Below are 11,269 nucleotides of genomic sequence, written 5' to 3'. Positions count from 1 at the left end.
AAATTCTACCTAATCTTGGTTTTCAACTTGACACTCCTGGGAAAAGAGGAACTTTCTGCATCAGTTTGTCTCCTGGGCATGTTTGTGGAGCATTTTATTAATGGTTAACTGATGTGGGGAGAGCCCTGTCCTCCACTGCGGGCTGTTCCATACTTGGGCATGTATGTGGGCCTGAGTTGTATAAAGAAGGTAGTAGAGCAATCCAGGGGAAACCAGCTAGGAGTTTCCCCATGGCCTCTGCTGACTCCAGGTTCCCGACTCCAGGTTCCTGCCTTAAGGCCTTGGCTTTCCTCAGTATCTTAAAGACACTTCCTTCCCCAACTTGTTCTTGGTTAGTGTTTTATTGAAACAACAAAGAAACAAACCAGGACATCAAGGAACATTAAATTCAAACTTAAAAAACCTCTGTGTTCAGGTTATACGATTTTATATGTCCGTGAAGATTCCAGACATGTACACACGAAACTCTCAGGAGCTAGTAAAATAAATTAGCAAAGTAGCAGAACATAGGATCACAAATAAGCTCAGTAGCATTTCTACATCCTAACAAGGAACAATACACAGTATTGTATTGGTAGGCTCTGCTCCCTTTCACCGCATAGGCCTCCCAAATGTTGCTTCTCCTTTTCTGATAGACCCTGCTCTGCCCTAACCCATAGGCTTCCTGGGTTCTCCAGACTCTCGCCCCTGAGTTGCCAAGTAACCCTTCTTCTTTGCTACTTTTAACTTCTCTAAGATCTCCCAACCCCAAGAGCTGATTCCAAACATGCAGTGAGCCTGGTAATGGTGGCACACGCCTTTAATCCTAGCACTCGGGAGGCAGAGGCAGGCAGATCTCTGTAAGTTCGAGGCCAGCCTGGTCTACAGAGCGAGTTCCAGGACAACCTCAAAAACAATACAGGAAAAACAACAACAAAAAAAGACAATACACCATCCTTCAGTAGAAGGAACAAGACAAAAGACAAAAGGAAAAGAAAGAAGGTGAAGGCTGGAGACCGGAGCCCCAGCCAAGGGTAGGACCGCTGGCGTCCCCCAGCCCTGCCCAGCTGGGGAACCTTAGGGGCGGGGTGGGGATGGGGGTGGGGGGGAGACCCGGAGGCATGCGAAGGCACTTCCGGTGCGAGCGCGCGATACTTCCCGGCTGGTCTTGGGTCCAGCCGCCATTCCCGAGGCCGTGCGGCCGGGCTGGCGTTTCCTGTGGGCGTTTCCTCTTCACTCCAGGACACCTCGCCGGAGGGTGAGGAGCTGGCGGGCGCCTCGGTACGAGCTGCAGAAGGCGGGTGGGCGGGCGCCTCGGTGAGGGCGAGCGGGCGCCTCGGTGCTCTCGGCGCGGCCTGGAGGAGGCCGGAGCGGACCGCGGGCTCCTCCCGCTCGCCGCCTCGGGGGCTGGCCGGGGTTGGAGGGGTCAATGTCGGTCTGGAACTCCCCAAGGGTCGGCGACCCTCAGCAGAAGCCACACCCCCACGTGGACCACGTACGGGGTTAGCCTGGTCCCGGGAGCCCAGCCCGGCGTTTCCGAGGAAGGGCCGACCGCGGGCTGCAAACTGGGGCCAGTCTAGCGTTGCCTCCCATTTAAACTCAAGGTCGCTCGGCGCCCTCCACGTAAACAGGTCGTGCTTGTCAGGGACTCTGGGAGCAGCGGAGTTGCTCTGCGGACCCCAGTGGAGCACAGGTGACGCGCAGCTCGCTCCGCAGCATCAGGAGCGGCCTCTCCCGTAAACCGTGGACGTCCTGAGTTAGGCTGGGCTTGCGGCTCGCCCGTTGAGCCCTTGCTTAGCAAGAGTGAGGCTTTGGGTTCCATCCCGGCACTAGGGAACAGAAAGCATCAGCCGTTACAAATTACCCCACTAATTAACGCAGATTGTTAATAGACTGGGAAAAATATGTAGAAGCGTGGGAGTTTTTTGTGGTGTCTGTTCCGTTTTTCTTTAGACACAAAACCAGATCCCCCTCCCCCCAAATTATAACCTTTAAAGAAGAAACAGCTCTTCATGAAGAACAGTGTTACATAGTATGTGTGCAGACTAATAGAACCAGTGTCCTGGTTTGCTTTCCGTTGCTGTGATCAAAAATAATTTGGGCGCGGGAAGAGTTCGTCTTACAGGTGATAGTCTGTTGTGGAGGGATTTGAGGCAGGGACTCAAGCAGAAAACACGGAGTGAAGCTGCTTACTGGCTTGCTCTCGCAGTTCAGCTGCCTTTCTGATCCAGCAAAGGCCTACATGTCTAGGGATGGTAATTCTGTATCCATTGGAAATCAAGAGAATGCCCCACATTGTCTTGCCTGTAAGCCAATCAGATAGAGACAATTCTTCATCTGAGGCTCCCCTTCCCCAGGGTGACGAGTTGACAGCCAGTCAGCTTACACGTGTTCTGTGTTTAATTTTTAATATCAAGATGAATTATTAAAGATTTATTTATTTTATGATTATGAATGTTTTGTTGACTTTATGCCAGAAGAGGGCATCAGATCTCATTATGGATGGTTGTGAGCCACCATGTGCTTGCTGGGAATTGAACCCAGGACCTCTGGAAGAGCAGCCAGTGTTCTGAACCTCTGAGCCAACTCCTCAGCCCCCAAAATGTACTTTTAAAAGATGTTCAGTAAGGCTGGGCAGGGTGGCACACACCTTTAATCCCCAGTACTTGACAAGCAGATTCAGATGGATCTCTTGAGTTCAAGGCCAGCCTGGTCTACATAGTGAGTTCCAGGAAAGCCAGAGCTATGCAGAGAGACTTTGTCTTTAAAAACAAAACAACAACAACAACAAACTATCAAATAGGAAGAAAATATGTGGGGGTAGATGTGTAACTGACACCTTATAGTGTACCATTGTGTAGAAGACTACTCTGTGGTCAGCTGGCAAACAGCACCAGTGGTCAGATCTCATACTTTAGTGAGGTAGTGAGGGTTTTTTTGTTTGTTTGTTTGTTTTTTGTTTTTTCGAGACAGGGTTTCTCTGCATTGTTTTGGAGGCTCTCTTGGAACTCCCTCTGTAGACCAGAATGGCCTCGAACTCACAGAGATCCGCCTGCCTCTGCTTCCCGAGTGCTGTTAGTGAGTTAATTTTACAGTTAGTGTTGGCAGTGCTGGCATCTACGTTCAAGTCTGTGGACATTGTTAGCAAAGACTCAAATCAGGCCTTTAAGAGTGACTTCCTCTCAAGAAAGGGTATGGAGTTGAGTTGTTGGGGAGCATCTGTGAGGAGTTGGGGGAAGGCAAATTATGATCAGAATATATTGTATGAAAACAGTTTTTTATTTTTCATTTAAAAAGCCCTTACGAATGCTAACAAAATGAAAAGAGATACTTTCTGAGGGTTTTTCTCTGCTGTAAAATGAAGAGGCTGAGCCCAAGTCCTCCAGGCCATTTTGGTCCTGTGTTGATTGCTCATGTCTCATTGTGGTACTACTTGACAAAATACCTTGTTCCAGTTCATGATGAATCATTTTATAAAGCTGTTTTCTGGGACTGGGGAGCTGGTTCAATGGTTAAGAACACTTGTTCTTGCAGAGAACTCAGGTTTGATTCTCACCACCTACAGAGTAGCTCACAACTGTCTGTAACCCTGACCTCCATGGTACCAGGCACGAGTCAGTGCACAGACATAAATGTGAGCAAAATACTCAGATACATACATTTTTCAAAAAGTAAAACTTTTCTGTATTACCCGTAAATTTTCCTTAGTGACATTACACATCTGTGTTCATGGTGATTATTTTTTAACACTTCTTGCCAGCACGATGTGTTTCCATATTTGCTAGGATTCCTCTCCTCTTTATTTCCATTGCTAATGCTAGGCAAATGCTGTTCCATTAAGCCACATCCCCGGCCCCCATTAGAGACTCTTAAAAGTATTCTGGCCCACTTCCGAGGCCAAGGCGGTGGTGCAGCCTTTAATTCCAACACTCCAGGGGGCAAAGGCGGACAGATCTCTGTGAGTTCCAGGCCAGCCTGGTCTACAGAGTGAGTTCTAGGACAGCCAGGGCTACACAGAGAAACCTTGTCTTGGGGGAAAACGCTTATCTAGAGCTGGAGACAGGAGGAGCACCCTAGATTTCTGCAGTTGATACATGGATTCTGAAACTTCATTGTGCTGGCTTCTCTGTTTGATCATGGTGTCTGAGGATATCTTATCCTTTGTTCTGATTGCCTGCCTGATGTTGACTGAATAGGACATTATAATGTTGGTCTTCTGTTTCCTCGGCTGTGTATTGGAGTCTGTGTATCCCAGGCTTGAAACACAGTCTGTTGCCGAGGGTGACCTTGAACTTCTCATCCTTTTTCAAGCTCTTGATATTTGAAATGGGCACACAGGTCTTCCCTAGTTTTAAAGTCTGTGAGTTTTAAGATTGGGACGTTCCCAGTCTTCATGGGATGGTGTTGTGACTGCTCAAGTCCTTCCTGAGCACAGGGGTGAACAAGTGGATGGCTTGTCCTGGCTCTAGAGAGCTGTGGCCTGGCATGCAGTCAGGCTGAGGTGACAGGTGGTGACGGGTTTGTGGGAAATGTGCATCTGACTGATTGAAGGGAAAGCGAGAGGGAGTGGGGATGTGCCTTGCTGTAAGGTGACCTGTCAGAGGACCAATGGACTTGCCTATTGGGTAAGGTAACAAGATGTAAAGGAGAAGAAAGTGCCTTGGGGAAAGATGGGGAGTTTGAAGAGTCAGGGAATTACATGTGAATAGCACCTGAGAAAGGCAGAAATTAGACCAAAGAATGACATGTGCCATGTTTAGATTTATACTGAAGGTGTCTAGTCCTGCAAGGAGTTGTGAGCAGGCAGTTTACACTAATTGGGCTTTTGAGTTTGGGAGATGACTTAGAGGTGCATGCAGGTGGGTTGAGAAGAAGAGGGCGGGGCTGCAGAATGAAAGTGGTGTTGGGGAGGGTGGTAGTTGTGCTAGAACTCACCAGGAGTGAATTGGCAGTGGTTGATGTGCCTGGCCAAATAGTGTTTTCCTTCTCACAGAGCCCTTTTGCTTTCTGTCTCGTCCTCTTGATTATAGTATTCACGATGGATGTCAGTGATGGCTGGGATGAACAGAATATCTGTGTCTTTGTGGGGTTTTTGTTTGTTTACCAAGACAAGATTTCTCTGAATTACAGTCCTGGCTGTCCTGTAACTCTCTGTAGACCAGGCCAGCCTCAAACTCATTGCACTACAATCTGAGTGCTTGTCAAAAATGTGGGTTAATATTACCTAAAATTGGGGGCTGGAGAGATGACTCAGTGATTAAGAGAACTGGCTGCTCTTTCAGAGGACCTGGGTTCAGTTCCCAGCATCCATATTGCAGCTCACAACTGTCTGTAATTCCAGTTCCAGAGGACCTGACACCCATGGCAAAGCATCAATGCCTATAAGATAAAAATTAATAAATTAAAAAAGATATTTCCTGAAATTACATAAGCCATGAGTTAACGGGGGAGTGACAATATTGGATGACTGGAATGGAGAGGATTATGTAAGTACAGTAATATCTATGAAATCGTAAAAACAAGTTTTTAAACTTTTAAATAAAATAAAAATGAAAAGCAGCAAACCGAAGGATATGTGTCTAAAAAGAGGAATGAAACAATTGAAATTAGAAAAAAAATACACTACATGATTAAAATAAAATAGGGTAAGAAAGCATAACTTAAGCCAAATGTGGTGATGTATGTTTGTAATCCTAGCAGGTGGGAAGTCTAGGCAGGTGGATCAAGAACTTGAGGCCAGTTGGGTGGTGGCTGCACATACTTTTAATCCCAGCAGAGACAGAGACAGGTGGATGTCTGTGAGTTCAAGGCCAGCCTGGTCTACAAAGCAAGTCCAGGATAGCCAGCTCTACACAGAGAAACCCTTGTCTCGAAAAACATAGTAAAGCTGGTGTGTTGGGTTGCTCCTGTAATCCCCAGTACTCATGAGGTTGAGGCAGGAGGATTGTATTGAGTTTTCAGGTGGTTAGCCAGTGCTACCTAGCAACACCCTGCTTTTTTTCTTTTAAAGGAAGTAAACAAAGTTAAAGAAGAAAGGAAAACGGTAAGCATCCGTAGTGAGATACTAGTTACCACCTATGTATAGCAAGGACTTTTAATTTTATTCAGTTTTGAGGAGTTGGGGAATTCTTTCTCATCTGTACTCTTGCATATTTTTAAATGTAATCAAGTACTTTGAACCATGTAATCTACTAGAAACATTCTATATACAAAGACTGGAAGGGAATTCTATGCTTGCTCTCTAATAAAAATGTCCTAGATGGGCTCTTAAAGTGGTTAGACACAAATAAGTGTAGTATGAGCCATGTGTGTCACGAGCTGTGTCCTTGAACATTCTCCTCAGTAACACTAGCTGCAGTGAAAACACTGGCTTACAGTTCCAGCCTCCATAATGTTCCCTGTCTGGCCGTGCTGGAGTGCTCTGGAGAGCACTGTAGGGTCTTAACTCAAAGAAAGTCCAGCAAGGATCAGGTTAAAACAGCCATTCCATGTCTACTTTCTAATTTCCTGGAAAGGATCTAAAGTTTCTTCCTGGATTTAAGATGTGCATCATCACCTTCGTGTGTTGGCAGCTTGTAGATTCAGGGTTAGGATCTAAGTGTAAAGCTACAGAAAGTTCATTCTTGAGAAACAGAGTCCTAACCCTGGACTAGAGGAAGTCAAGTCGGTTGGTTTCTCTGAAAAGGCAGTTTCTTTACCTATAGATGAAAATAATACTTGAGTGATGCTGTTAGGAGGATCATGTGAGACGATCTGTAAAAATAAAACCCAGAGAGTTAGGACTCAGTCTCCCTCATGGCGGGCTGCGGAACTTAAAGCAGCCTGCCTTCTGGACTTGAAGCTGTGCAGTGAGTGTTTACTCAGGACAGTGTCCCTGCAATAATCAGTCTCTCTCTCTCTCCCTCTCCCTCTCCCTCTCCCTCTCCCTCTCCCTCTCCCTCTCCCTCTCCCTCTCCCTCTCCCTCTCCCTCTCCCTCTCCCTCTCCCTCTCCCTCTCCCTCTCCCTCTCCCTCTCCCTCTCCCTCTCCCTCTCCCTCTCCCTCTCCCTCTCCCTCTCCCTCTCCCTCTCCCTCTCCCTCGTTACAGAGCAGCCATTTGCATTAGCGGAAGATGGAAGTGTTTCCGGAACTGCACAAGCCATCGTTAAGCTTGGAGTGTGACCACTGTGGCTTCAGAGGCACCGACTACGAGAATGTGCAGCTGCACATGGGCTCCATCCACCCCGAGTTCTGTGATGACATGGACGCCGGAGGGCTCGGCAAGCTGATATTTTACCAGAAGAGTGCAAAGCTCTTCCACTGCCATGCGTGCTTCTTCACCAGCAAGATGTACTCCAACGTGTACTACCACATCACAGCCAAACACTCGGCCGCAGAGAAGTGCAGTGACAAGCCAAAGGACCAGAGCAAAGAGGCCCAGTCTGTGAAAAGCCCTTCCCTTCCTGAACACCAGAGCACAGCCTTTGACCCAGCAGAAGCGAGGCCCACTCCAGCCCTCCCCGTAGAAACACAGAAAACTGATCCGAGTTTGTCTCCAGAGCCACAGAAGTCTGTTCCTCCTGCCCTGGAGCCTCACGATTCTGGCCCCGTTTCTCCTGAGCCACAGGCACCTTGTCTTCCTGCTGAGGCCTCCAAAACTGCTCCTGCTTCCTCTCCTGAACACCTAGACACAGCCAGCTCGGTTTTAGAGCTGCAGAAGCCTACCCCTGCTTCCCCTGAGTCTGTCAAGTCTGCTCTTGTTAGTTCCAAACCCCAGAAGCTTTCTCCCTTTGCAGATACAGGGGCTCCCCCTTCTGCCTTGTCTCCAGAGTCACCAGTTCTGGCCACATCTCCTGAACCTTGGGGGCCATCCCTAACTGCATCTCCTGAGTCTCGGAAGCCATCCCCATCAGAGTCTCCTGAGCCAAGGAAGCCATTCCCTGCCATCACTTCAGAGCCACGGAGACCTGCCCCAGCAGTGTCACCAGGTTCCTGGAAGCCAGGACCACCTGGTTCTCCTCGGCCTTGGAAATCCAGTCCTTCAGCGACATCAGGACCTTGGAAGTCATCTAAACCTGCTCCATCTGTGTCCACTGGACCTTGGAAGCCAATACCATCTGTATTGCCTGGGTCTTGGAAGCCAGCTCCACCTGTGTCCACTGCATCCTGGAAGTCTTCAGTCTCATCTGGTTCCTGGAAAACACCCCCCACATCCCCAGAGTCATGGAAAGCTGGTCCCCCTGAGCTCCGAAAGACGCCTCTTGCTTTGCCATCTGAACACTGGAAGGCGGCTCCCCCTGTGCCTCCTGAGCTTCGCAGACCAGGCCCGCCTCTCTCTCCCGAGATCCGAAGTCCAGCAGGGTCTCCGGAGCTCAGGAAGCCTTCAGGGTCCCCAGACTTTCGGAAGCTTTCTCCTGACCAGCGGAAAAGCTCTCCTGCTTCATTTGACTTCTCTGAGTCCCAGAAAAGTTCGCGTGGGTCTCCCGAGACCTCCTTCATTCCAGAGTCTCAGAAGCCCAGTGTCTTCCCCGAGGCACGAAAACATGCTTCTCCTGGCTCATCTGAGCCCCCAAAGGTGACCTCAGACATTTGGAAGCCTGTCCTCTCTATTGATGCTGAGCCTAGGAAGTCCACACTGTTTCCTGAGCCCCCCAAAACAGTCCTTCCTGCTTCTCCTGAGCCACGGAAACGTGCACTTTTCCCAGAGTCTCGGAAGCATGTGCTTTTCCCTGAGCTCAAACCTGCTGTGTTCTCCGATGATCAGAAGACCACTGAGCTTAGTGACGAGCTACAGCTGGAGGCTGTGGATGATGCGAAATGTGATAGTCTGGTCCAGGAGGGCCTTCTGGCTACACCCAAGAAACTGTTAGAGGATGCTTTATTTCCTTCTTCCAAGAAGCTCAAGAAAGACAGCCAAGAGAACTCAGATGCTGAGCTCAGTAGCAGTGAGTACGTCAGAACAGACTTAGACACCATAGACATCAAGGGCCAGGAGTCCAGCAGTGACCAAGAACAGGTAGATGTAGAATCTATTGATTTTGGCAAAGAAAACAAAATGGAGATGAGTAGTCCAGAGCAGTCCAAAAGTGTGCTTCAGTTCACCGAGGAGAAGGAGGCGTTCATTTCTGAGGAGGAGATTGCAAAATACATGAAGCGTGGAAAAGGGAAATATTATTGCAAAATTTGTTGCTGTCGTGCCATGAAAAAAGGTGCTGTTTTGCATCACTTAGTTAATAAGCACAATGTCCATAGCCCATACAAGTGCACAATTTGTGGGAAAGCATTTCTTTTGGAGTCTCTTCTTAAAAATCATGTAGCAGCCCACGGGCAAAGTTTACTTAAATGTCCACGGTGTAATTTTGAGTCAAATTTCCCAAGAGGCTTTAAGAAACACTTAACTCATTGTCAAAGCCGGCATAATGAAGAGGCAAATAAGAAGCTGATGGAAGCTCTTGAGTCGCCATTGGAGGAGCCACAGATGTGACTTTCAAACAGCAGTACCTGCTCTACTGTATTGTTTGCCAAACTCCAGCTTGCTGAATAGCCTAGTAGACGCTGTTAGTGTGTCCTGTTATAGAGAACACGCACTTGGTTATTTTTTTCATATGAGCTCTTGTTTATGTGGATGGCTATTTTATAAGTCAATACATTTCTGTTATGTATTCCAGATGGATATAACTCATTATCCTTAAACTCACTTTAGTCATAATACAAAGTGTGGGAGGAGATAGGCAGTTCATTTCGTAAACAAGTTTAAACCTAATTGAAACCTTTCTCCTCTCTCTCTCTCTCTCTCTCTCTCTCTCTCTCTCTCTCTCTCTCTCTCTCTCTCTCTCTCTCTGTGTGTGTGTGTGTGTGTGTGTGTGTAATTGATTTCAGATCATGAAAATTATTAGGTAGAGGGCTCAGTGGTAGAGCACTTGCCTAGCATGTTTTGAATACTAACTGTTCCATGGTTCAATCCCCAATATCTTTTTAAAAAAATGAGCATGAAAAGTACATCCAAGAAAAATTTTGTTACCCTTACAAGAACTTTTGAATCATGTTTCATAGCCTCTTCCTTCATGTAAAATCAGTGTAAGAATCTTTAATACTTTCCTGGGTGTTGTGGAGCTGGAGTCTTAGGGGTCACTGGTTTTCTGCTGAAAGGACATTGAGTAGTACCTAAGGGGATTTGGTATTTTCTGCGACCACATAACTAAGGTCATGCTTAGCTGCAGTTATTTCCAGTTGTGTCTTCCTTGTGTCTTGGTCCTCACTCACTTCTCTGCCAGCTCATGTTAGCAGATGATCCATAATTGCCAAACGAGTTAGAGTTTGTGCCTCCTACTCCTCGGCCTTGCACGCTCCCTGCTGGGGCTCAAGACCTGGGTAATGAGTAGGAGCTGAAAGTCTTCCCGACTCACAGTTCAATGAATGAATAGATAGTGAGGAAGTATACACTAGCCTCAGTTACAGGAGAGGCTGAGGCAGGGGGATCACTTGAGCCCTGCCTGGGAGCATAGTGAAACCCTGTCTCAAAAGGCATTCCTGTAGAAACATTTTGATTTTGTTTCGCATAGTTTTTTCCTTGTAAATACCTTGTTTCTCTTCATGGATGAGTATTCTAACATATTTTGTTAAATGTTTATCAGATTAAAAAGGCTTTCATGTTAACATCTTCATGTGCTTTCTTTTAATAATTGCATTATAGTCTGACTTCTGTCACTATCAGATACCTGAGGAAGACAGTTTGGAAAAGGCTTGTTTTGGCTTATGGGTTGGGAGGTGTCGATGGCTTGTAGGCCCGTGATGTGGAGGAAGGGCAAGGCAGAGAAACATTGCTCACCTCACGGCATCCAGGAGAAAGAAGAGATGTGGAGAAGGACCCGGGTCAAGGTACATCACTCAAAGGTACGTCCCCAGTGCCGAACCTTCCTCCAAGTGTGCCGCCACCTCCCAAGAGTAGACCCAGCGTTTGATCTGCTAGTGGTTGAAACCACTGGCCAGAGCAGAGCCTTCATGACCCACTCCTGAAAATGCCCTCCGAGTACCCCAGGTGCGCTTCACTGATGCCGTGAGTATCTCCATCTTCTCAGGCCAGCCAGATGAACCACCGCAATTTCCGTCTTACGATACTAGCTTTCCTGTGTTGAGCAGCACACTGTAAGTCAGGAGCCACTATGAGTGCTGTTGGAAATCTCTCACGCTCATCAGTGTACTAAAGGCTGTTTGACTTCAGGGCTTGCCAGTCTTAGCTGCTTCATCTTAACTGGTGTGTGTGTGGTGGGGGGGTTGTCTACCACAAGACTTAGGAGGATGGGTTCCAAGCC

At 47.6% G+C, this 11,269-nt stretch overlaps 1 protein-coding gene across 2 annotated transcripts; it reads left to right on the top strand.

Moving 5' to 3' along the window:
* Positions 1-1,123: 1,123 nt before the first annotated feature.
* Champ1 (chromosome alignment maintaining phosphoprotein 1) lies at positions 1,124-10,613 on the top strand. 2 transcript variants are annotated; one of them, XM_021234407.2, is made up of 2 exons: positions 1,124-1,237; positions 7,066-10,613. In XM_021234407.2, exon 2 carries the CDS (start codon positions 7,090-7,092, stop codon positions 9,439-9,441), a length of 2,352 nt encoding a protein of 783 aa, XP_021090066.1. In that variant the 5' UTR covers positions 1,124-1,237; positions 7,066-7,089; the 3' UTR covers positions 9,442-10,613. The 2 variants fall into 2 exon arrangements, with proteins under 2 accessions (XP_021090066.1, XP_012977904.1); XM_013122450.3 differs by having other exon boundaries at positions 1,124-1,260.
* The last annotated feature ends 656 nt before the right edge of the window (positions 10,614-11,269 follow it).

This window comes from Mesocricetus auratus, unplaced genomic scaffold (genome assembly GCF_017639785.1).
Source record: "Mesocricetus auratus isolate SY011 unplaced genomic scaffold, BCM_Maur_2.0 Super-Scaffold_100031, whole genome shotgun sequence".
Classification (NCBI taxonomy): domain Eukaryota; kingdom Metazoa; phylum Chordata; class Mammalia; order Rodentia; family Cricetidae; genus Mesocricetus; species Mesocricetus auratus.
This window is presented reverse-complemented; position numbering and strand designations above follow the sequence as displayed.